At 38.6% G+C, this 23659-nt stretch overlaps 1 protein-coding gene across 1 annotated transcript in view; it reads left to right on the top strand.

Moving 5' to 3' along the window:
* The window catches only part of LOC131958194 (protein unc-13 homolog B), a 169614-nt gene that overhangs the window by 105472 nt on the left and 40483 nt on the right, over positions 1 to 23659 (top strand). Inside the window, exons 10-11 of the mRNA XM_059323073.1 lie at positions 2437 to 2514; positions 2739 to 2910. Coding sequence (XP_059179056.1) covers positions 2437 to 2514; positions 2739 to 2910 — 250 coding nt within the window. The remainder of the gene's footprint in view (positions 1 to 2436; positions 2515 to 2738; positions 2911 to 23659) is intronic.

Here is a 23659-nt window from a genome sequence, read left to right as displayed (position 1 = left end):
AAACCACTCTCCCCACTACTGTGTACACAACCACACTTGTACAATCAAACCACTCTCCCCACTACTGTGTACACAACCACACTTGTACAATCAAACCACTCTCCCCACTACTGTGTACACAACCACACTTGTACAATCAAACCACTCTCCCCACTACTGTGTACACAACCACACTTGTACAATCAAACCACTCTCCCCACTACTGTGTAGACAAACACTTGTATAATCAAACCACTCTCCCCACTACTGTGTACACAACCACACTTGTACAATCAAACCACTCTCCCCACTACTGTGTACACAACCACACTTGTACAATCAAACCACTCTCCTCACTACTGTGTACACAACCACACTTGTACAATCAAACCACTCTCCCCACTACTGTGTACACAACCACACTTGTACAATCAAACCACTCTCCCCACTACTGTGTACACAACCACACTTGTACAATCAAACCACTCTCCCCACTACTGTGTACACAACCACCCTTGTACAATCAAACCACTCTCCCCACTACTGTGTACACAACCACACTTGTACAATCTAACCACTCTCCCCACTACTGTGTACACAACCACACTTGTACAATCAAACCACTCTCCCCACTACTGTGTACACAAACACTTGTATAATCAAACCACTCTCCCCACTACTGTGTACACAACCACACTTGTACAATCAAACCACTCTCCCCACTACTGTGTACACAACCACACTTGTACAATCAAACCACTCTCCTCACTACTGTGTACACAACCACACTTGTACAATCAAACCACTCTCCCCACTACTGTGTACACAACCACACTTGTACAATCAAACCACTCTCCCCACTACTGTGTACACAACCACACTTGTACAATCAAACCACTCTCCCCACTACTGTGTACACAACCACTTGTATAATCAAACCACTCTCCCCACTACTGTGTACACAACCACACTTGTACAATCAAACCACTCTCCCCACTACTGTGTACACAACCACTTGTATAATCAAACCACTCTCCCCACTACTGTGTACACAACCACACTTGTACAATCAAACCACTCTCCCCACTACTGTGTACACAACCACACTTGTACAATCAAACCACTCTCCCCACTACTGTGTACACAACCACACTTGTACAATCAAACCACTCTCCCCACTACTGTGTACACAACCACACTTGTACAATCAAACCACTCTCCCCATTACATGACAGTAGCAACAAAAGGTAATAACAGGGCTACCCCCCCCCTTCCCCTCCATAAATCAAAGAGTTCCGGCATGAAGCCTGACGCTGCCATTGAATCACAGACGGCCCACACGGCCGATGGTTTTATCATCTAATGTTACCTCTTAGCTTTATCTTGCCTGTGATGACAGAGCGGGACACCACAACGGCACTTTGAAGCGGATATGTGAAAGCTGTTTTCATTCTAGCCTACTGCCAACATCTACATATTAAACTTCATTAAACGTGCTATTAAAGGCTGGCAAAGTTGGGTGGCTCGTGATAAAAGATATCTAAAACATCTATTTATCTTCTCAAAGAATGATAATATCTATCTATCTATCTATCTATATATATATATATATATATATATATATATATATATATATATATATATATATATATATATATATATATATATATATATATATATATATATATATATATATATATATATATATGTGTGTGTGTGTGTATATATATATGGTGTGTGTGTGTGTATATATATATATATGTATATGTATATATATATATATATATATATATATATATATACCTCTCACTGAGGTATATATATATAGCCTACCTCACTCTGGATAGTATGTCATTTTTACAACGTTAATTTAGAATTAGATAGCAATAGTATTTTGAATGCAACATTTTGCTTCTAGGTAGTCTAGAATTCAATTTAAAGATGGTGTTCTGTATTTATATCCTAAAAAGTTAATAATACAGATATCCGTTATTAGATAACTACGACACCATTAAAAAATCCGTATTAATCGCCCTAGAAAAATGTTTTGGTCAGATCATTAAAGCTGTACTTTACAAATTACATCTGGTACCAAAGAAATCCCAAATTTTAGCTTACACTACGCTGTTTATATTCAGTTCAATGACGTCCCCTTGGAGTTAAGTATAGCGTTTAACACTTTAATACACGTAAGCGCTTCATCAATCATCGTATACACCAAGGATAATATTACAACACATGTTAATTAAATACGTAAGATAAAGAGGTTCTAATTAAAGTACCATGCCGTGTCTCCTGCCTTTCAATAAATTATCATGTCATGTAAATAACATGTGTATAATCATGCCAGATAGACAAACGAGAAGACTACCCAGAAGTTCCTGTATTGTAGATGCACCTGCCCTCATACTTGCTGCAACACTAACTTGTTTTTTTTTTTCAATATTAAATAAACAGAAACGTATTTCGTTCCAGCCCTGTCCTAAGTCATCATTCATCTCTAATCATGAGCCGTCAGAGTACTCAAGATTATAGGTAGGATCATCTTTGGTGTTTGCTTTCTCAGTTGAATGGTAGAGTGAGAGAAAAGGAATTTTTTTTTAAAAAACTGGTCATTTGATATTAAAGGGAAGTAATCCAGAATATTTTGTATGAATAATGCATTGTAAAAAATATCACGATTTATGTCCCTTGAAACATGGCTGCAACGAGGCAACTTCCGTATCGTAAGAAAAGAAATTATTCTTTCAACTCCACAGTCCTGTGAATAGTCACGTGTCATCATCCAACATCAGCCGAGAAAGCACCAAAGAAAGCTCATTCGACACGTTTGAAAAATCCGACTCTGATGCACACCGCATGTCTTCCCCGGCCAGATCTCGCTGGTTAGAAGCTTTCAACCGAGTATGTGCCGAGCTGAGCGAGGTAAAGGTCAGCCCGCATTTTATCTTATATAACATTGCAGCTCAAAGATATTTTTAAGCAAAGTATATACACAAGTTTTTAATTTAAACAAAAACAATGGGTTTAAGTCATTCCATTTTTTTTTAAATCAAATTTCACACATGAGCCCAACATATTAGTATTTGAGCAACCCGTTGGTGTGGATATTTGTTTGAATTGAATCAACACACATACATTGCAAATGATTTATATAAATAACAATTCGAATAAAGCACGTTTTATTTTTATTTTTTTTCCTGTTGGCTTTGAATCTATCCTAAGGCCTGTTACATCAGAATACTCAAATAAAGAGGGGAGGGGGTGAAGAAATAAAATCCTTTCAAACTAAGAATTTAAAACGTTCCATATACATCCATTGATTTTATTACTACATTTTTTATCTTTTTCTTACTAAACATTTTGTAGTTTCACATGTTCTATGTTCTAAACCATTGATTCTCAACCTGGGTTCGATCGAACCCCTATGGTTCGACTAGTCAATCACAGGGTTCAACTGAGGTCAAGACACATACCCGACTTATATGATTCGCGATCGGATTTTGTCAGTGCGGACGATAGACCTTTTAATACGGGTTCGATGAATGCTGATTAGAAACTGGTGTGGTTCGGTACCTCCAAAAAGGTTAAGAACCACTGTTCTAAAGGTTTAAGAACCACTGTTCTAGAGGTTAAGAACCACTGTTCTAGAGGTTAAGAACCACTGTTCTAAACACATGTCTTGCTGACTGTTATCCGACCTCCATGTTTTGACTGTGTTTAGATAATCTAAACTACGCTGCAGCATATGTCGTCTTGTAAAGTCTTGATCCCATTAGTTATGTGTTTGAAGACAGCTAAATGGCCGTGTGGTTAAAGGCCTGCACGTAATGAATCGGCCACCTGTTACAGGTAGGGAGGGCTAGGGTTGCATACACTCGTGTGGCCTTCACTGCAGCGGTACACACACACTGATCAAACTATAGATTTTCATCGATAAATTAGTTTTTAAGATTTTAATGAGCTGTTTTTTTTATCTTGGGCCATTGAGCCCGTGGTTAGAAATAAGTTTCGTTAGTTATGGTTTTGTGTTAAATCGCGTAACTCAATGCTCATCGGTCCCCACCTGAATACTATAATACACCTGTTAAAAGACAACATTAAAACTACTTGCTAAGTTCCAACCCCTTCCCTCCCTCAGCGTAAATTTGCATATTTTTTTTTACTTTAAAAACAAATGAAATGCTAATTGTATAATATACGCCATCTTCTTTCCCTCCCCTACTTAAGCCCATCCGTCTAGAAAAATCAGACCTCCCCCCCCCCCCCCAACACACTCACACTCATACCTAAACCCTCCCAGTTTAGACGTTAAGTGACATAACTTATGAGCAGCTTTCTTTAGTACAGAAATGTGGTTAGTTGATTGTAATAAACTTGTCTGGGGCTACCTGAAATAGATCTAACGCAGAGCTAGTGAGCGCCTAGCTACAGCTTACCGACACAGCCATTCATTGTGTACTCACTGATCTGCCGTTTACATAGATAACACTGAGCGGATTACACGGCTAATCCTCATTAGTCTTGAGGGGTAAGCCTGATGTGATTTAATACCATGTTGATCGATGTTACATAAATCTCTGGGAAGAGGATTGGAACCATGAGACATGTAGACAGATCACGGCATGAACCGGGCAATGGGCGGGAGCTCTGCTGGTATGGCTAGCTCGTCTTGATGACGTGGGTTTAATTTACTTGATTAAGCCCTACGTGAGATGTCAGAATTTTCTGCTTAGTTTGGTGCAACTAGGGACTAATGCAGGTCTACTATTAATTTTACCCTTTATCCAAGATTTTCTGCTTAGTTTGGTGGAACTAGGGACAAATACAGGTCTACTATTAATTTTACCCTTTATCCGAGACTTGCTGTTTAGTTTGGTGGAGCAAGGGACAAATGTAGGTCTACTATTTATTGCATACTTTATCCAAATGTCTTTTATATAGAACTAGTTGTTTGGTTGTTGATGTTTAGAAATACATGTACGATATATAACGGCTTTGATTGCAGTATATGTCTTAAGCGTAAATTTGATGTATTATACTATACAGTCGGATCATTAATTTTTTTTTCTTATTAAAAATGAACAGGCCTTGCAGTTTAACATAATTTTCATTTAAGTCAGCCCAAAGGATTTAGAACATCTGTACTAGTCTGTTCTCTTAATTTCTGTACTTCACGATACATTAACGCCTGAGGTTGTTTACAAAATCTCAACTTTGTGTAACGCTTTGTACTCACTTCACCGCTTGTATCGATACCAAAATTGTATCGACCTTATCGATGATACGATCTCCCTGTAGGGCCTTTACTCAATCATTTCTTCACGACCAAGTAATTATTTTCTAAATATAAACTTCATTATTTTTTCCCCCATCAGCATGTCACCGCTGGTATAGCAATTCGATCCTAGCTTCAGTCTCTAGTTGACAAATGTTTTAATGGCGAGTCACTGAATCAACAGACGGTTGTACTGGAGCATTGCAGAACAATGATGTACACACACAACTGTTTTATCTTTGTAGGGGGATAGCTTACGTGGTGTTGTCGCGTTTGCTGGTGTTTCATCAAAGGAATAACATGTAAAGGGAAGGGGTGGTCCACACATGACATCACACGCATAAGAGGGTGGGCTAGGACTGTGTGAAGGTGTGAAACAAGGGAGGGGACACTTATGTATATTAAAAAGGTGTGTTAGATACCGAATTTCAACAGGTTTTTTTTTCTGCGCATTTTAAAAAAGATTTTGTTTTAAATTATTTTGTTTCAATTGATCAACATACTCAATATTGGCCAAGCTCAGTAAATATTTTAGAAACAAATCTGTTAAAAAAACAAAAAAAACTTCAATACGTGGGAGGGGGGGGGGGGGTTGAAGCTTAACGAAATTTTTTATGTGGTGAGTAGGGTCTGGCGTTTTGTGACGATGGTGGGGGGGGGGGGGGTGGCTAGACCTGTCAACTTTTCATACATACCTCTGACGTTGCCTTGGCCTGTCTGGTATCCAAACCATTGACCTAGCCAATGCGTGTCTGGTTAACTTTTCATCTATACCTTTGACCTAGCATAGGCTTGTCTGGTTAACTTTTCATCTATACCTTTGACCTAGCATAGGCCTGTCTGGTTAACTTTTCATCTAAAACATTGACCTAGCCTATGCCTGTCTGGTTAACTTTTCATCTAAAACTTTGACCTAGCCTATGCCTGTCTGGTTAACGTTTCATCTAAAACTTTGACCTAGCCTATGCCTGTCTGGTTAACTTTACATCTAAAACTTTGACCTAGCCTATGCCTGTCTGGTTAACTTTTCATCCATACCTTTGACCTAGCCTAGGCCTGTCTGGTTAACTTTTCATCTAAAACTTTGACCTAGCCTATGCCTGTCTGGTTAACTTTTCATCTAAAACTTTGACCTAGCCTATGCCTGTCTGGTTAACTTTTCATCCATAACTTTGACCTAGCCTATGCCTGTCTGGTTAACTTTTCATCCATACCTTTGACTAGCCTATGCCTGTCCGGTCAACTTTTCATCTAAAACTTTGACCTAGCCTATGCCTGTCTGGTTAACTTTTCATCCATACCTTTGACCTAGCCTAGGCCTGTCTGGTTAACTTTTCATCTAAAACTTTGACCTAGCCTATGCCTGTCTGGTTAACTTTTCATCTAAAACTTTGACCTAGCCTATGCCTGTCTGGTTAACTTTTCATCCATAACTTTGACCTAGCCTATGCCTGTCTGGTCAACTTTTCATCCATACCTTTGACCTAGCCTATGCCTGTCTGGTTAACTCTTATCTCATCACGATTAGGATACCTTGACTCACCCACGACTTTGATTACAAGTCTAATGTCCCGCAGCCTTCACCAGCTCGATACAGTAGACCAAAGTGAGCTGTCCTTTGGCTGCAGGGAGACGGGCTATGATTAAAGAGATCCAATGAGGAAATACGGCCGTAGACAGGCTGTACTTTAGTCACTTGTTGAAGCCATGGTGTTAGCTCACTGAATCTCAACACTAGTTTTATGATACTAAGTTGTCCTGGCCATCCAACTAAGTTATAGCTTTTCACATGTTGATGGGAGTGTACGTTGTAGGAAAAAACTAAAATCATCATTGTAATTTATCTTAGTTAAGAAACTTTAAAGTTTTGACTGTAATTCTTTTTTATTTTACGTAGTTCTTAATTAATCATACTGTTGCACATGATTTCTTTCAACACAAGTAATGCGTGTCACCATGAATAGAACTCGGGACATTTTGGTTTAGCAGCCATGAGCTTTACCTGGCCGATCCCGGCTCACTAAATGAGTTTATTTTTACGTGAACTCTAAAAAACACGCCATTCTTGCTAACTATCCTAATAGCTTTGATACTCTAGCATCATTATCTGATTTCAACAAAAGCATCATGGACTCTTTACATGCAATACAAATTGCTCAGATAGGAACACGTTTTTCTGAGCTGCTTTTAAATAATCTCATTAAACAGACGTCTGCAGTCTGACAAAATGAAGACTAGGGTCAACGACCGTTAGAAGTCTGTAATATTGGTCAGTGGACATATATAGTATTACTGAACTCTCATGGTAATCAATTAGTTCTGACACTCTATTAGTTCATCAAAAGTTTACTTCATCTACCACAACTAGATATGTGGACCGCTTGTTTTCTAAAGCTCTAGTTTTCTTGCACCGAACACAACTGTTTTCATCTTGTACAAATTTTTTTATTTAAATTCCATTAAAATCCTTTTTATAAATGAAAAGAAAAATGTTTTATATAATACGACAATAATTGACCCTCCATAAATGGATAGCATTCTATTTGTGAATAATTCGCCTCAGCTATTCTCGCGACAAAAGCTTTTGAAATCTTGCCTTGTTTTAGCCAGGTCTAACTAGTCCACGCGTGAACAACAGGACAATTGCCGTGTTTTTCACCCAATTACAAGCCCTATTGTGTGCGTGGGGGGAGGCGACAACAAGACGGGTGAATTTGTGCCGAGAAATTCTAGGAGAAACCCAATGTTGGTTTTAGACAATGGCACTTATTCTAATGACCGCTCAATGAATTAAGACCAGCAACGATCAACCGACGACATCGGGAGTTAGTTAATAGAACATCAACCAAGCCGAACTAGAACCTAGCTGAAGAATTAATTATAAAGCTGGGTCATTTGTGGAGTAATGGCAGCCGTGACATTTGATGCTGGGTTGGTTGACTTGAGTCACGTGGTAATAGACGAGCGTCACGCTGTGGCGTCGGCCAGTCGAAGGAACCCGCGGTAAATGGGATTGTTAGGGTAAACAAAATATGCCCAACACAGACTCGTCACAATACATTCGGATCTGTTTACATTTTATACACGAGGCAGCAGTTCTTGCATAATTTCTTACATTGCGGAGTTTGTTTTTTCGGTATAAAACTTTTGAAGGTTTTACCTAGGGACAGTGGCGTAGCGAGGTCGGGTGTCACCCAGTGCGGCACTTAATGGTATCACCCCCCCCCCCCCCCCCAGAGGCGTAGCGACCCTTCCCGGGGACAAACTTTCAAATTTTCGATTTGCACACCCCCCTCAAGTTTTCGATTTGCACCCCCCCCCCCCCTCAAACTTTCGATTTGCACCCCCCCCTCAAGTTTTTCTCTATATATTTTGCTATTTTTTGCCTTTGTGTCACCCCCCATAAATGGTGTCACCCGGTGCGGTCCGACACCCCCCCCTCGCTACGCCCCTACCTAGGGACTGTTTGGTTGTTGTAACACATTCATTCATGCAGTTTCCGTGAGGCTGGGTGTATTTGATATGCTTAACAGCACATGTCCGTCGTCTTGACATAGCAAGCGGTACATTGCCAACTTGCTGTGGCACACATTACGCCACACGGAGCTAGTCGATTGTTTTGTTTCGTTATTTATTACCGCTGATGCAAACAGTTTTAAAACAACTGATGTGAAATCAGTATGAAAATGTTAAACCGTGTTCTTATTTATTTATTCAATCGCATGCGGAAGTTTGTCTTGAAGTATCCGATGTCATTTTAATATTTTAGTTCGTTATTGTTTTCATATGACAATAGTCTTTCTGCATGTTCAAGGCTACAGAACAAAATATTTTACAAGAGAAACGAAATAGAAATTGAAACCCAACTCTCCTTTTTTAGATCCTTGTTGTGTGTCTTTACGCGAGAGATGATGCTGTATTAATTGGCTGTAAAATCGCCCTAAATAGTACTTGAACTCCGTGCAGCATTCTGATCTGCCCGACTGCGGAATGCGTGTATGACTAATCAACTCTCGTTACCCCTAAGACACTCGGGACAACCCCCAGCCTGCCGTGTCTCCCCCCCCCCCCCCCACCCACACCCAGCCGTGTCTCCAAATCCCAGTGACCATGTCTCCCCCACCCCAGCCAACCGTGTCTCCAAAGCCCAATGATTATGTCTCCCCCACCCCCGTCTAGCCGTGTCTCCCCCACCCCCGTCTAGTCGTGTCTCCCCCCCCCCCACCCCCGTTTAGCCGTGTCTCCCCTCACCCCCAGCCCGTGTCTCCAAATCCCAATGACCATGTCTCCCCCACCCCCGTCTAGCCGTATTTCCCCCACCCCCGTCTAGCCGTGTTTCCCCCCCCCCCCCGTCTAGCCGTGTCTCCCCCCACCCCCAGCCAACCGTGTCTCCAAATCCCAATGACCATGTCTCCCCCCACCCCCGTCTAACCGTGTTTCCCCCACCCCCGTCTAGCCGTGTTTCCCCCACCCCCGTCTAGCCGTGTTTCCCCCCCCCCACCCCCGTCTAGCCGTGTCTCCCCCCACCCCCAGCCAACCGTGTCTCCAAATCCCAATGACCATGTCTCCCCCACCCCCGTCTAGCCGTGTTTCCCCCACCCCCGTCTAGCCGTGTTTCCCCCCCCCCCCGTCTAGCCGTGTTTCCCCCCCCCCCACCCCGTTTAGCCGTGTCTCCCCTCACCCCCAGCCAACCGTGTCTCCAAAGCCCAATGATTATGTCTCCCCCACCCCCGTCTAGCCGTGTCTCCCCCCACCCCCGTCTAGCCGTGTCTCCCCCCCCCCCCACCCCCGTTTAGCCGTGTCTCCCCCCCCCCCCCACCCCCGTCTAGCCGTGTCTCCCCCCCCCCACCCCCGTTTAGCCGTGTCTCCCCCCCCCCACCCCCGTCTAGCCGTGTCTCCCCCCCCCCCCCCACCCCCGTTTAGCCGTGTCTCCCCCCCCCACCCCCGTCTAGCCGTGTCTCCCCCCCCCCCCACCCCCGTTTAGCCGTGTCTCCCCCCCCCCCCACCCCCGTTTAGCCGTGTCTCCCCCCCCCCACCCCCGTCTAGCCGTGTCTCCCCCCCCCCCACCCCCGTCTAGCCGTGTCTCCCCCCCCCACCCCCGTTTAGCCGTGTCTCCCCTCACCCCCACCCAGCCGTGTCTCCAAATCCCAATGACCATGTCTCCCCCCACCCCCGTCTAGCCGTGTCTCCCCCCCCCCACCCCCGTTTAGCCGTGTCTCCCCTCACCCCCACCCAGCCGTGTCTCCAAATCCCAATGACCATGTCTCCCCCCACCCCCGTCTAGCCGTGTCTCCCCCCCCCCCCACCCCCGTCTAGCCGTGTCTCCCCCCCCCACCCCCGTCTAGCCGTGTCTCCCCCCCCCCCCCCACCCCCGTCCAGCCGTGTCTCCCCCCACCCCCTACCAACCGTGTCTCCAAATCCCAATGACCATGTCCACACGGGGTGAAACACAACGTAAATTTAACGCTGGTAGTGAGAAGAAATCCCCTGATGAATCCTGTGTGACGGAAGACGAATGCTGGATCTCACAACACGCCATCTGATCATTCCCCGGCAACCCCTTACAGATAGGCTTTGTTTTGTCTCAGCTTTCGGGGTTGTTACAGATTAGTGACGGGAATTTTTTGGGATCAACAAAGTTAACACTTTACCAGGGATGTATCTGTTCCATTGTTTTTACTATAACCATACAGTCCGCCAATGTGCGCTTGTATAATGTGTGTTTTTGATGGTGTTGGTAGTAAAGATTTGATGCAGAACTTGCGATCTATGTGATTGTAAAAGTTGCAATAAAAATATGGACATAGGGGCCTAAAGTACCTCCAGCTTCATAACTGTGGGTCAGCTCATCCAATGACTCTATCCTGATAGAGGGAAACAACCCGTCTAATCCAACAATATATAATCCTACACAGTGTCTGTAGGTTGTCTGTTGTGCGTGTATGGTCAAAATCTTACAACTATATTTTCACTATAATGCAGCGATTATATAGATACACACATATATATATATATATATATATATATATATATATATATATATATATATATATATATATATATCCTACAAGCCGCATCCAACAACTGCTCCACAGGTTGGCAACTGCTTGTCTGATTGATGAAATTGATTGCATATCCCCCAGTAGTGGACGTAACAAATTTAGAACTGTAGAGATTAGCATGTGTAAATATTGTGTTTCGTCAGATGCACGTGCTGAGTGCATGTGATGATATAATATTGTATAATTACACGACCTAAATGTTGGGAGCTGTATCAGAATGGACCATCTGTATTGTCTTTAATATTTTTTGCTGAATCGGTGTTGTACGTTATAAGACACGCAAGTACCTTTCTAGATATTATTGTCTGATCATACCCCCACATTTTGTATTTGCTTTTTCAGTTCGTGTTTTTATGAGGTTTAGAGCTAGAGTTGGTATAAGGCTATGGTAAAGTTTTGACGTGGGATTGTATCGTCCTATCGTCAGTACTAGCCGTACGAGTATGTGTATGGCTAATCAATAAGTGTCACGCAGGCTCAACAAATCTTGATTATCATTTAATTAGTGTCAAACTATATGAGTCGAGGGAAAATAAAGTGTGAGAATGATAAATTATTTATTTGTTGGAAAAAATTCTAAACTACAATTATGTCCATTAAGATTGATTTATTTTCGCTACAGAACATCAAAATTCTTTCACAATAATCAAATCGTGTTGTTAATGGTAACTTTAACATGTTAAATGTTATTTCAAAATAAAATGTAGTTTGAGAAATTTTATTTATAAAATAAAATGTAGTTTTAGAAATGTTATTTCACAAATAACATGTAGTTTTAGAAATTTTATTTAGAAAATAAAATGTAGTTTTAGAAATGTTATTTCAAAAATAATATGTAGTTTTAGAAATTTTATTTAGAAAATAAAATGTAGTTTTAGAAATGTTATTTCAAAAATAATATGTAGTTTTAGAAATTTTATTTAGAAAATAAAATGTAGTTTAAGAAAAGTTATTTCAAAAATAAAAAGTAGTTTTAGAAATGTGATTGTTATTTATTGAACATTGCAACCTTTTTTATAGAGTAAGGTATGCCCTATTGTAAAATACAGAAATTGTGTATACTGGAAGAAGGGCTGCTAAATCTGGAATATAGTGTAGTGAGAGCAGAGCTCTTGTGTCCTGGATTGTGAGAGCTCTTCTGAGTTGGAGGATATTAGAAATTGGAGTGTTCTTACTTTAGCTAGAAAAGTAGGGCATTGGTGGGATTTTTTTTTTCCTTGGCTACAATTTGTAGGGAGATATTCATTTCCTCGGATGTGCTATGTTCGACTTTTAATCCTAATAAGATTTTGTGACAAAATGAATGTATATTTTTTTATTGATAACCTTAAATCAAGATATTGTAACCGTGCAATTTATTTCTATTGTGATGTTTGCTTTCTTTACTCGGAGATCAAAATATCCATTGCTTTTTATCTGTGTGAGTCTATAAAGAAAGTACTTGGTTTTTATCTTGTTGTAAGTACGTGAAAGAATCTAGATTGGAATGGGAATTTTAAAGTCTTTCATTTCTAAATGTCTTGGCACTCTAAGACTATCTACTTTGTTTCGAAGTAAAGCTTTAAGAGATAATAGAAAGTAAATAGTTGGTATTTATTTAAATCTGCTGGAGTTGTACGTCAATCTATAGGACTTCAATAGTTTTTAGCCTTTAAAAAACAGTTTATGTATACCGACTACAGAGGTTTCTCTGAATGTTTTCAACAGATCATTATGGTTAATTTCTGTTTCAACTATTACTTGTGTACCCGCTAAAATAAGAGGCTAACATTTGTAGATGAAATAGCTAAGGGCAAAAGACTTGTCCAGAAACGTCCTCATTTGATACGTGAATCGTTTAGTGTGAGAACTTGAAGTGAATCTTCTTTGATAGCTTTTGTGTACGAATTCAAGAAATTACAGGGGCTATTCTTAACGCAAAGTATTGTTCATATAGGCTGTAATTGTCTATGTGTTCAGTGTTGTGTAGGCCGTGTTATATGCTCTACCTACATATTGGCGTCTCAGGGCGGGTGCGAGGTGTACAGTCCGCATCGGGTGACAACATGTAGGGGTGATACCATGGCGAAAATTAGTAAAACTTACTGTTAAAACAATTATATATCCAGTTAAAATAACAAAATAATGGGGGGGTGACACCAAACAAAAAATGCTAAATTATTTTAGGGGTTGGGGTGACACCCTTAGTTAACGACAGCCAACGTAGTGACGTCACTGTATCTACAACCTGTTGAATAACGAAACTTACGCAAAAGCTAGCATGCTAAGTATATAAGTGAATGAATAATGAAATTATGACGAGCCTGCTAAGTTAAATAAGATATGTAAATCTTGTGCGCACCCCCCCCCCCGCCCTAAGGGCTCTTGTTTTAAAGTGGTATTTTTGTTGTTGTTGTTTTACCGCGGACAAAAGATTGCTGAATCAATAGATTTCACGCTTCCCCCTGTGAACGTGACTGTCTGATTGAGTCCAAGGTCGTTAGAGTAAATCAACTTTTGAACCGCCGATGTTGTTTTAACCTCGTTCGATCTGTTGATTCCAATCATTACATTGACGTCCACTGGGCCATCTTGATTATCTGAGATTTTAAAACTCCCATCACGATCGGCAACTGCGTGGACAGAGTAGCGGCCCTTTAATCAGTGGAATGCTGTGAACGTTCGTGGCTGGAACTTTGTTGCTGTGTTGGGATTGTGTTGTGTTCGATGTTACGTTAGTTGGGATGGACAAACTTTAGTTGTGAAATAAGATCCAGTTGTTTTTTTTATTTATCACTACAAACAAGTATAGATGTGTTAGCTCTCTTGACATGTTTTTATCTATATTTATATTGTGATTATTCTGTGTTTGGTGATTACAATGTATGACTACCATTATATCAGCTGAATTTGAAAGCTCTTGATTTACAATCGTCCAATCACAATTTAACCTTTGCAATAGTTTTTCAGATCTATCTTCGTGTGATCAGTAGGCAGCTTCATTGATGTTTTTTTTTAAAGAGATTGTCTTGAAATATATTTCAAATCTATAATTATTTCAAGTAGCCTTATACTGCAATAGTTTTACATACGGTTCCTTTTTTTACAAAAGTAGGTGGCTGGTGACTTTATTTTTTGTTAAAGAAGTCGCTGGAATAGTTTTAAATTTTTGGATAATTAACCGAATAGAGCAGTGCATCTATTAAGTTGCATGGTTAGTCTGAACTTTGTAGTTCTCGCTTCGGCATCTATCGTTGCTTCCCTATGTGTCTCGAGTACTCAACTGTTAACATTTCCAGTTGAAATGTGACGCAGCTTATTTCTCTAACAGAGAGCTAGTATTTACATGAGTCACCGAGTTCACCAGCTCGAACCTGAATTAAAAGGCCACACCGAGCCCCTGTGTTTTTGGTAACGTTGTCTTAACGTGAAAACAAAGAAGATAAATGATTGTATTTTACTTGATATCTTGTCTGGCTGTATTCAATTTCCCGTTTCACGTTTGGTTTTTGTTATTGTTTCCCCGGTATAGTTGTTTGCTGTCTGAGCTAGCTACATTTCTTTGCTGTGTATAGGGTTCATTATTTTACATATGGCCGTCTGAACGATACAAGTCTAGTATTGTTCAGATATTAACAAGAATTTGAATACGTCTGGCGCAGCGATCAGTGGCGATAGTCTATAATACTTCACATTAGTTGAGAAAAGATAATTTATTATAATTTTATTTTTAAGTTCAGATATGCCGGTACAAGACACTTTTTAAAAAAAACGGCTTATATATATATATATATATATATATATATATATATATATATATATATATATATATATATATATATATATATATATATGATGGGCTCAGTGGAAAAAGTACTTAAGTGTATTTTGAGAGTTTTGAGAAAAATGAGTGCAAAGTTTTTAAATTGTTATTGAAATACCAAAACAGCTGATGCAGAGTATTTAAATTAAGCTACTTCGGTACTTTTTCCATGGCCCAAATTTACAGGGATGGTTAAGGGGAGGTAGTCAAATAATATACCGGTCTTAACTCATTTTTGACAAAATGTAACTTAAGTACTTTTTCCACTGAGCCCTTCATATATATATATATATATATATATATATATATATATATATATATATATATATATATATATATATATATATATATATATATATATATATATATATATATATATATATATATATATATATAATCGATTTATTCCTACTGACGCCATACGTGGTGTCTCGTCTATGTAGTTATGATGTGTCATGAATTGTGAAAGTGAAGCCGAGGTAAACGGTCCCCTGGCTCTCACATTAGAGACAGCATGGCATGGTGGGCTGGTCCTGTAGCAAACACACAGAATTAATGAATGGAAATTTCGTGTTCTCATTAGCCGCATTAGAAAACAAACAGCTCGTTCTGTGTTACCCCCACACACTCAGCCTCCAGTCCACTGTCGATTTGTTTGATCAAATAAGGTTAATTTAACATATTATTAGTTGATATTAATTGTATCTGACTGCCAACCCGTAAGTCTCATGTTCGAATTCAGGTTCATGTCAGTACAACATCCCTGAGTCCACCCAGCTCTGATGGGTACCTAACTCACGTTAGTGAGAGTAAAGACGGCTGGGCATAGTGCTGACCACACTATACCTTCATATGCCGAGGTCACAGAAACAAGTGAACTCTACTTCACTCGCCCCATAGACCGTCAGGTTTGAAAAGGGAACTTAACTACATTCAGCTGTAACCATTCAAAGTACCAACAAATCAGAGCCTTTACAATATGCATTCATAAAAAAGGTTTTATTTTATAAAATACGATCTTAAATTGATTTATAGATATATTAAAGATTTTAAATTGTGATTTTAAAAAAGTGCCACGCCTTTTGCTTATTTCGTTAATAGCCTTCTAAATTACTTTACTAACACGTATTGTATATTGTAATGTGCCATTGTCTTACGGAGCGCCTAACCACTTAGCTTGTTTGAAGCATCGCTATACAGACTACACACCCATGCATGATGATCTTTCTATTTGTTTCACTCTCATTGATCCATTAACAAAGCCTTTGTATCTATCGATTACTTTTAAGACACCTCTATTTTACATTTATTCTTTTCCAAATATGCTTTCAATTATTTACTGCCTAATAAACTGTGAGTGTGGAGAAAGGCGCTTCAAGTATAAATATTGATTTTTATGTTTGATAGAGTATCCAGGCAGTCAATGAAGTATTGATTATATCGATACGCCTTTGATCTGTAAAAAAAACCGAGGTTTAAATACTGACTATCGAGGGTTATGTTTAAGCGGCGAGGCGCGTCACCTATATACTCTGGACGGGAGGGTTCTTAACGTTAGGTTTAACGTCCCTGGCTACAGCCGGAAGTGCGCCATAACGCTGAATTGTTGTCTTTAGTTTTTGCCTGCTTAACGATTTATAAAAAGTGTTTCCAACGTGTAGGCATTTGTTTGCCAATGTCAGTGCATTTTTTAGTATTTAGTCTATAAATACAGTTATACGTTATTTGATGTAGTCCAAGTTTTTTTTTTTATCTTGATTATGCATCTATTGTAGTAGGCTACTTCGGGTGAATTTGTACTAATATTGTTTACAATAGGTAGCCGGTTGGGTAATGTAAACAAATACAATATTCTGTATCTGTGGCTAGTTGTCCTACAAAATATTCTGTATCTGTGGCTAGTTGTCCTACAAAATATTCTATATCTGTGGCTAGTTGTCCTACAAAATATTCTGTATCTGTGGCTAGTTGTCCTACAAAATATTATGTATCTGTGGCTAGTTGTCCTACAAAATATTCTGTATCTGTGGCTATTTGTCCTACAAAATATTCTATATCTGTGGCTAGTTGTCCTACAAAATATTCTGTATCTATGGCTAGTTGTCCTACAAAATATGTATCTGCACAAGCAGGTAGAACTTAAAGCACGTGCGTACTTTGATTTAACAACAGCAGAACTTTATTTTATTCAACCAACTCTTTGTGCTTCTTTGTGATATCCATTAATTAATAATTCTGAATTAGATCATAAATTTTTGGTGCATCTAATCATGTGTCATTACGTTTGCAACGAAAAGGAAAGATACCTCTAAAGTGATACTGTCTGATAGAAGGGGGGGGGGGGGGGCGAGTGTTCTAAGCAATAGCACTGGTACGTGTACAAGTCAGTGAACCTTTAGCACTAGGCTGTACTGGCGTTGTTAGCAGAGATAGGGGATGGTCGTACATCAAGCTTGGGAAATTGAGGGCTGAGGGCGGCTCTCTTTTTAAATATTTTTTTTTTTAGTTTTTTTTTTTTTTTTTTCTAAAGATGGATTGTATACAGTTTGTATAAAAAACAAAACTGTGACCTTAGCTACGTGTTTACATGTGTTAAAAGGAAATGTTTTCTAGATTTGATGACTACGTGTAAGTTACCTGTACTGGTTTCCCTTATCCTGACCTGCCATCCCGCGACTTATAAGCCGATCACGGTCCCGCCATGATAAAAATAGTGTACACTAAATATTGCCTTATGCCCTCTTGATGACACTTCTTCCACCGGTACCACGCTGTCACCCTCATCCTTTTTTTTTCTCTTCCTTCACGCAACTATTTTCACCCTCAACGGCTAAAAAATAATATTTTAATGAAAAGTAATCGAATCCTTAATGATCAGTAATCGACTACGAAATTTCCCAAGTTTGCCCATGGTTGGACTGGGCTTTCGATCAATTTTTTTTTTCGCGTCTTCATCGTGTTTAGCCATAAACACTAGCTCGCATCCCGGTAGATGGTGGGCCAACAGCCTTAACCCTTTCCATCTCACCGGGGCTGCCATTATTATTTGAATAGCCGTGTTCAATTTTTTTTGATTATTTCATTGTTGTTGTTTTTTCCTCGGAGGATCGAAGCCCGTTACATACATTTCTGTAGCATGCTTAATGCTCTTTTTCCGTGCCACGTTTGTAATGTCAATTCTGTTTTATAATTCAAATTAATTGGATACTCCATGTGTGGTCCTTTTACATAATTTTATAGTGTGTTTATGTCAAGGAATTTCGTGTTACAGATATAAAACATTAATTAGTTTAAAGATTTGGTGAACCTGTTTTAATATATTTACATATCTCTTTATTTTTCAAGTTGTTTTTTTTTTAAATCTTTTTATGAACGCATCATATTCATAACCAATTTTTTTTTAATATTTTACAAAGGAGGATCTATTAATAAACGTGTATGTAAATAAGTGTGAGATAAATAATCTGTTCCGCTACTGAAGTATAATGTGTGCAGATTTCTTCGAAGCACGTTAAATTTTTATTTTAAAAAGCTGTAATTATTGACTAGATCGTTTTCTATTTGAGAATTTTTTGGTGACTGACGGATTATATTTCGTCTGTTATTACTCTGTATATGTGTTGGAGTATGAAGTATGAAGTAATAAAGTACTGTGCTGTGACGGTGTCCCGCTATAAACTCATAATACTATCAGGTTTCTGAGGTGTTGTATTGTATTTTTGGGCACCTTTTATTAATCGTTAAAATCGTTATCTAATTGAGACTTTGTTGAGTGAGGCTTTCAAATATCTTATTGTGTGATTATTGTGTTTATATTTTTTTTGTATGGAAAATTCAGCAATGTGGTGTTTCAATATCCCGCTGTAAACTCATAATACTCTCAGTTTATCAGCAATGAGCTGTGCTGTTGTCTTTTTTGGGCAGCTGTTGTTGAGTGTTGGTGTGGGGGATATTTCCCACGAGAAGCTGCTTGCTGTGTCTACCATCTGATCCTGTCCCACGTGACGCACGGCTGTTGGGATGATGATGGTGGTGGTGGGGACTGAGGGGGGGGGGGTCTCAAACTTTCGGATGATGGCCTTGTAATTATGGCTGCGTTTATAAACCGTCAGATGGGACGTATTTTCTCCAAACAAATAGTAACGATAAAAGGGGATTGTTATCTTTAAACGTAAACATTATAAAATATTTTTTTTAAATTGTATGTTGTTTGGTTTTTTTTTTACTTCGTCCCGCGTTAAAAACATTAGAGGAAACTGCCAATTAGTATTGGCTAAATCATCACTCGACCTAATTTTTAATCACGCTATTTTCAAATTACTTGATGGCTAACACTAATCAGCGACGACTAAAAATAAAACTAAATTTAATTAGCTTGTAGCCATCACGTTATTTTATCCTAGACTAAGACCAGACTTGATTCTTTTTGTCCAGATTTTTTTTTCTCGTCGCCCAGATCGATGTTATGAATATTTTAAGAGCCACAAAGTTCAAAGTGACGTAACTATCCCTACTAAAACTCGGGCTTAATGATAGCTTAATGACAGAACCATGCGAGACCAATTAGATAGCAAAATCTGTCCCGGGCGTTTACATAATTAATTAAACACATTATTAGCAGCTGTTGAGAACTGAATCTAATGTTGTTGTGTTTTTTTTCTGGCTCAATGAGAACCGGTTCATGCACTTTGCAATTAATGTTTTTTTTTCATTTTTATTCATTAACACTTGGAAACAACACCTTGTCTGAGTATGTATTAGCACATTCTCAACCAACTTGACTATAAGTTATGGGAAAGCGGAGAGTAAGAAAACATCAAGAGTTCGTTGGTCAGTCTTGGAATCCCCCCCCCCCTTCCCAATCCCGTTAATACTTTTTCCTATACATCCACGTATAAAACACTTAAGTAACAAGTCATGCAGTCGCTCTGACAATGTAACAGGGATCAATGTTTTATATCGTGTGTGGTCTTGTCATTCCGACAATTGATTGTTATGTAAAATGGCAGGTCGAAGGAAATACCCAGCAGTTTAAAACAAAAAAAAACTAAAATTGCGACGGAAAGGGGTTGAAAAAACAAGAAAAAAACAATATTAAAAAATTATTTTATTAATGCTAGTTTACAATAGTACATAAAATCTCTTTATCTTTCACTAGCAGATTAACAATTACCTACAAGCATGTTTAATTAGAATTAATTGTTCTGTTTGCTTAACATTTCTTCCTGTGTGATCGTAATGCGTGTACTTTAATTCGGTGTTAATTAATTGCTTGATCATCCACCAGCCATACTAATGAGGGTGACTATTAAGGGCTATTAGTGGCATAAATACTTAACTGGTGTGCGCCTATTTGTTTGGTATGCTATCGCATGTACATTTGCTGCGATTGGTTAGAAAAACTACTACCTCACTCTGGTAACGAGTTCACGTTGGCTTAAAGGTCAAGGCTGCCTAACAAGATTTATGTTGGAATATATTACACTTTATACTAAAGAACCTCTTCTAAATCATTGATTATATATGTATATATATATATATATATATATATATATATATATATATATATATATATATATATATATATATATATATATATATATATATATATATAATCTTTTATTGGTATTGAGAATGGTGGTTGATTCCATCCTCACTGAAGCTTTTTGTCTTACTTAAGACTCCAGATTTCTACAGAGAAAAAAAAATGATCCCCACTGTTAGGTTCAAACATTTTTTAACTCCAGTTATGGATTTTTGAAACCGCTTCCGGCAATTTGATTACATTATTGAAATCATCGCACTTTTTTTTTTTTAAAGCGCCGTTTTGTATGGAGTGGCGGGTGTTTGAAACGGAGAAAACTAATTACCGAAACAATAAACGGATCCCGGCACTGCTAATGGCATGTGATTTTTTTAAAGTCTGAACTTTTCATCGTGTCGGGGATGTTAATGAATAAAGATCATGTAATACGCCACGTCTGTCGTCTCTTGATAAAGTTGGATGCCACGGGCGTGTATTTTCATCTCCATACTGGTGCGTGATGTTGTTCTACACGGGGTCCAGGGTCGCTCGGGTTATTATTAGGATGTGTTTTATGGATGAGCCATGTTAACTTGAACATGTATTTGGTGTTGGGCACTTCATTTGAGATACAGGAAGTTTTATTTATTTTAAATAATACGATATAAATAATTATTAGCAGATCCTGGTAGACATCCTAAGAATCATTTTAGCGGGGGGTGGGGGGGGGGGGGATACAGTTTTACCAGCATATCACATTTTTTTAAAAAACCTTGTTACTCCATTGATTAAAAAAATAATTTCAAAGTATGTTTAAATAGACCAAACATTAAAGTATTATTGATAATTAAAGTATTATTTCATTTTAACGTTTTAAAGTTATTATTCATTTTATTCAAGCGATTTTATTTTTTACACAGCGGTAAGGAGACATTAATAGAAAGTCGTTGACAAAACAACATAGGCCGTTCATGAGATGAATCATGTATTGCCTTGTAAGCGGTATACATTCAAAGAGAGATCAAAAGCCTTGAGGTTTTAGTCAGTCAGTAGCAACAAAGTGTTATTTAAACGTCATGGATAGAGACGTAAAGAGAAATTAGTCCTTTTAAAGGCTAAGAAGTAAGATCTCACGTAAGGTGTTCGGTTGACATTTCATTTAAAATAATACATCGCCTACTTGAAAAATAAATTACTCAAAAAACAATTCTACCATAAAAATTAAAAAAAACCGAAATATATTTCTTAACATTTTAATCAGACTCGGGTAAGATAATTTTTTTTTTGTAGAGTTTTTAAAAAAAATATTTGTTTTTTATCTATGTCAGCCATAAGTGGAGTATTTCTTCTCCTTTTTGTCTTGTCAGTTGTGTGACGTTTTCATTAAAGAGTCTTGAAATAAAAGTCTGTTCCGTGTTTGAATTAAGTAGATGTACAGTTGATGCATCTTTTTATTTCTATTGTCTGCACGCAACCGAAAACTGGTGCTGCAAATCTGATATAACTTTACTGTACTCCTCCTTATGCTATGTTGATGCTCCAAATCTGATATCACTTTACTGTACTCCTCCTTCTCTAGAATGTTAGGTTGGTGTTTCAAATCTGATATCACTTTACTGTACTCCTCCTTATGCTATGTCGATGCTCCAAATCTGATATCTCTTTACTGTACTCCTCCTTATGCTATGTTGATGCTCCAAATCTGATATCACTTTACTGTACTCCTCCTTCTCTAGAATGTTAGGTTGGTGTTCCAAATCTGATATCACTTTACTGTACTACTCCTCATGTTAGGTTGGTGTTCCAAATCTGATATCACTTTACTGTACTACTCCTCATGTTAGGTTGGTGTTCCAAATCTGATATCACTTTACTGTACTACTCCTCATGTTAGGTTGGTGCTCCAAATATTTCGACTGTATCACGTTAGGTCAGTGCTGCATATATATTGCGTGGTTAGTTTATCATTGAAATGTTCTAGAATAACGGTCTGTTGTTTTGAGCATGATCATGGTTTTCTCTGAAGTATACCCCGAGTCACATACTACGGGTGGTTTATTTGTAGAGGACGTATATGCTACATCGTGGATTGATCATCAATTCTGGACCTGTATGCCCTGTTTTATTTTGTTAGCGTACCAGTTACTGTCACATAGTTTTTGCTATTACCTGCTATAAACAAAGGAACTCTTTAAATCTTATTTTCCTTATATTATCACATGCACTTTAATAATAAGTATAACATATTTTTTTTAAAATTCTCTGTATTTAATTATTTCGTTTAATTTAACTGTTTTCTGTTTATGTTCTTACATCTCCAGTTATCATTTAGAAATTGTTTACTTATCATTTAAATGTAAGTTGTGTACAGTCTAATGAGATGCCATGCCCACTCCTGTGCTACAAACGAACACGTTCCCTCTGTTTATGTTCTTACATCTCCCGTTATCATTTAGAAATTGTTTACTTATCATTTAAATGTAAGTTGTCTACGGTCTAATGAGAGGCCATGCCCACTCCTGTGCTACAAACGAACACGTTCCCTCTGTTTATGTTCTTACATCTCCAGTTATCATTTAGAAATTGTTTACTTATCATTTAGATGTAAGTTGTCTACGGTCTAATGAGAGGCCATGCCCACTCCTGTGCTGCAAACGAACACGTTCCCTCTGTTTATTTGGCCTGTGCTGAATGCCCCCTGGACAAAACATTGGATAATTCTGTAGACGGTTTTCAATTTTCTGTGGATGATAGAGATTAGGTGAGCCGACGAGGACAGTGGGGAGACTGGGCGGCTTCGGCTCCGACCGTGGGCCGTGTCGCTTAACTTGTCAGCGTTCTAATCACACGGCTTTCCTTGTGTCAAATCAGAATCTATACTTGCTGAAGGAAGTCCGTTTTCTAAAATGGTGTTTATAAGTCGTCTTTTAGCCGATATCAGTTTATCATTAGTGGTTGTTTTTCTCTTTGTAATATTGAGGTATGCTAAAACTTTTTTTTTGTTTAAAATCTTC

This window comes from Physella acuta, unplaced genomic scaffold (genome assembly GCF_028476545.2).
Source record: "Physella acuta isolate Inbredline_101_S28 unplaced genomic scaffold, ASM2847654v3 ptg001298l, whole genome shotgun sequence".
NCBI classification, from domain to species: Eukaryota; Metazoa; Mollusca; class Gastropoda; family Physidae; genus Physella; species Physella acuta.
This window is presented reverse-complemented; position numbering and strand designations above follow the sequence as displayed.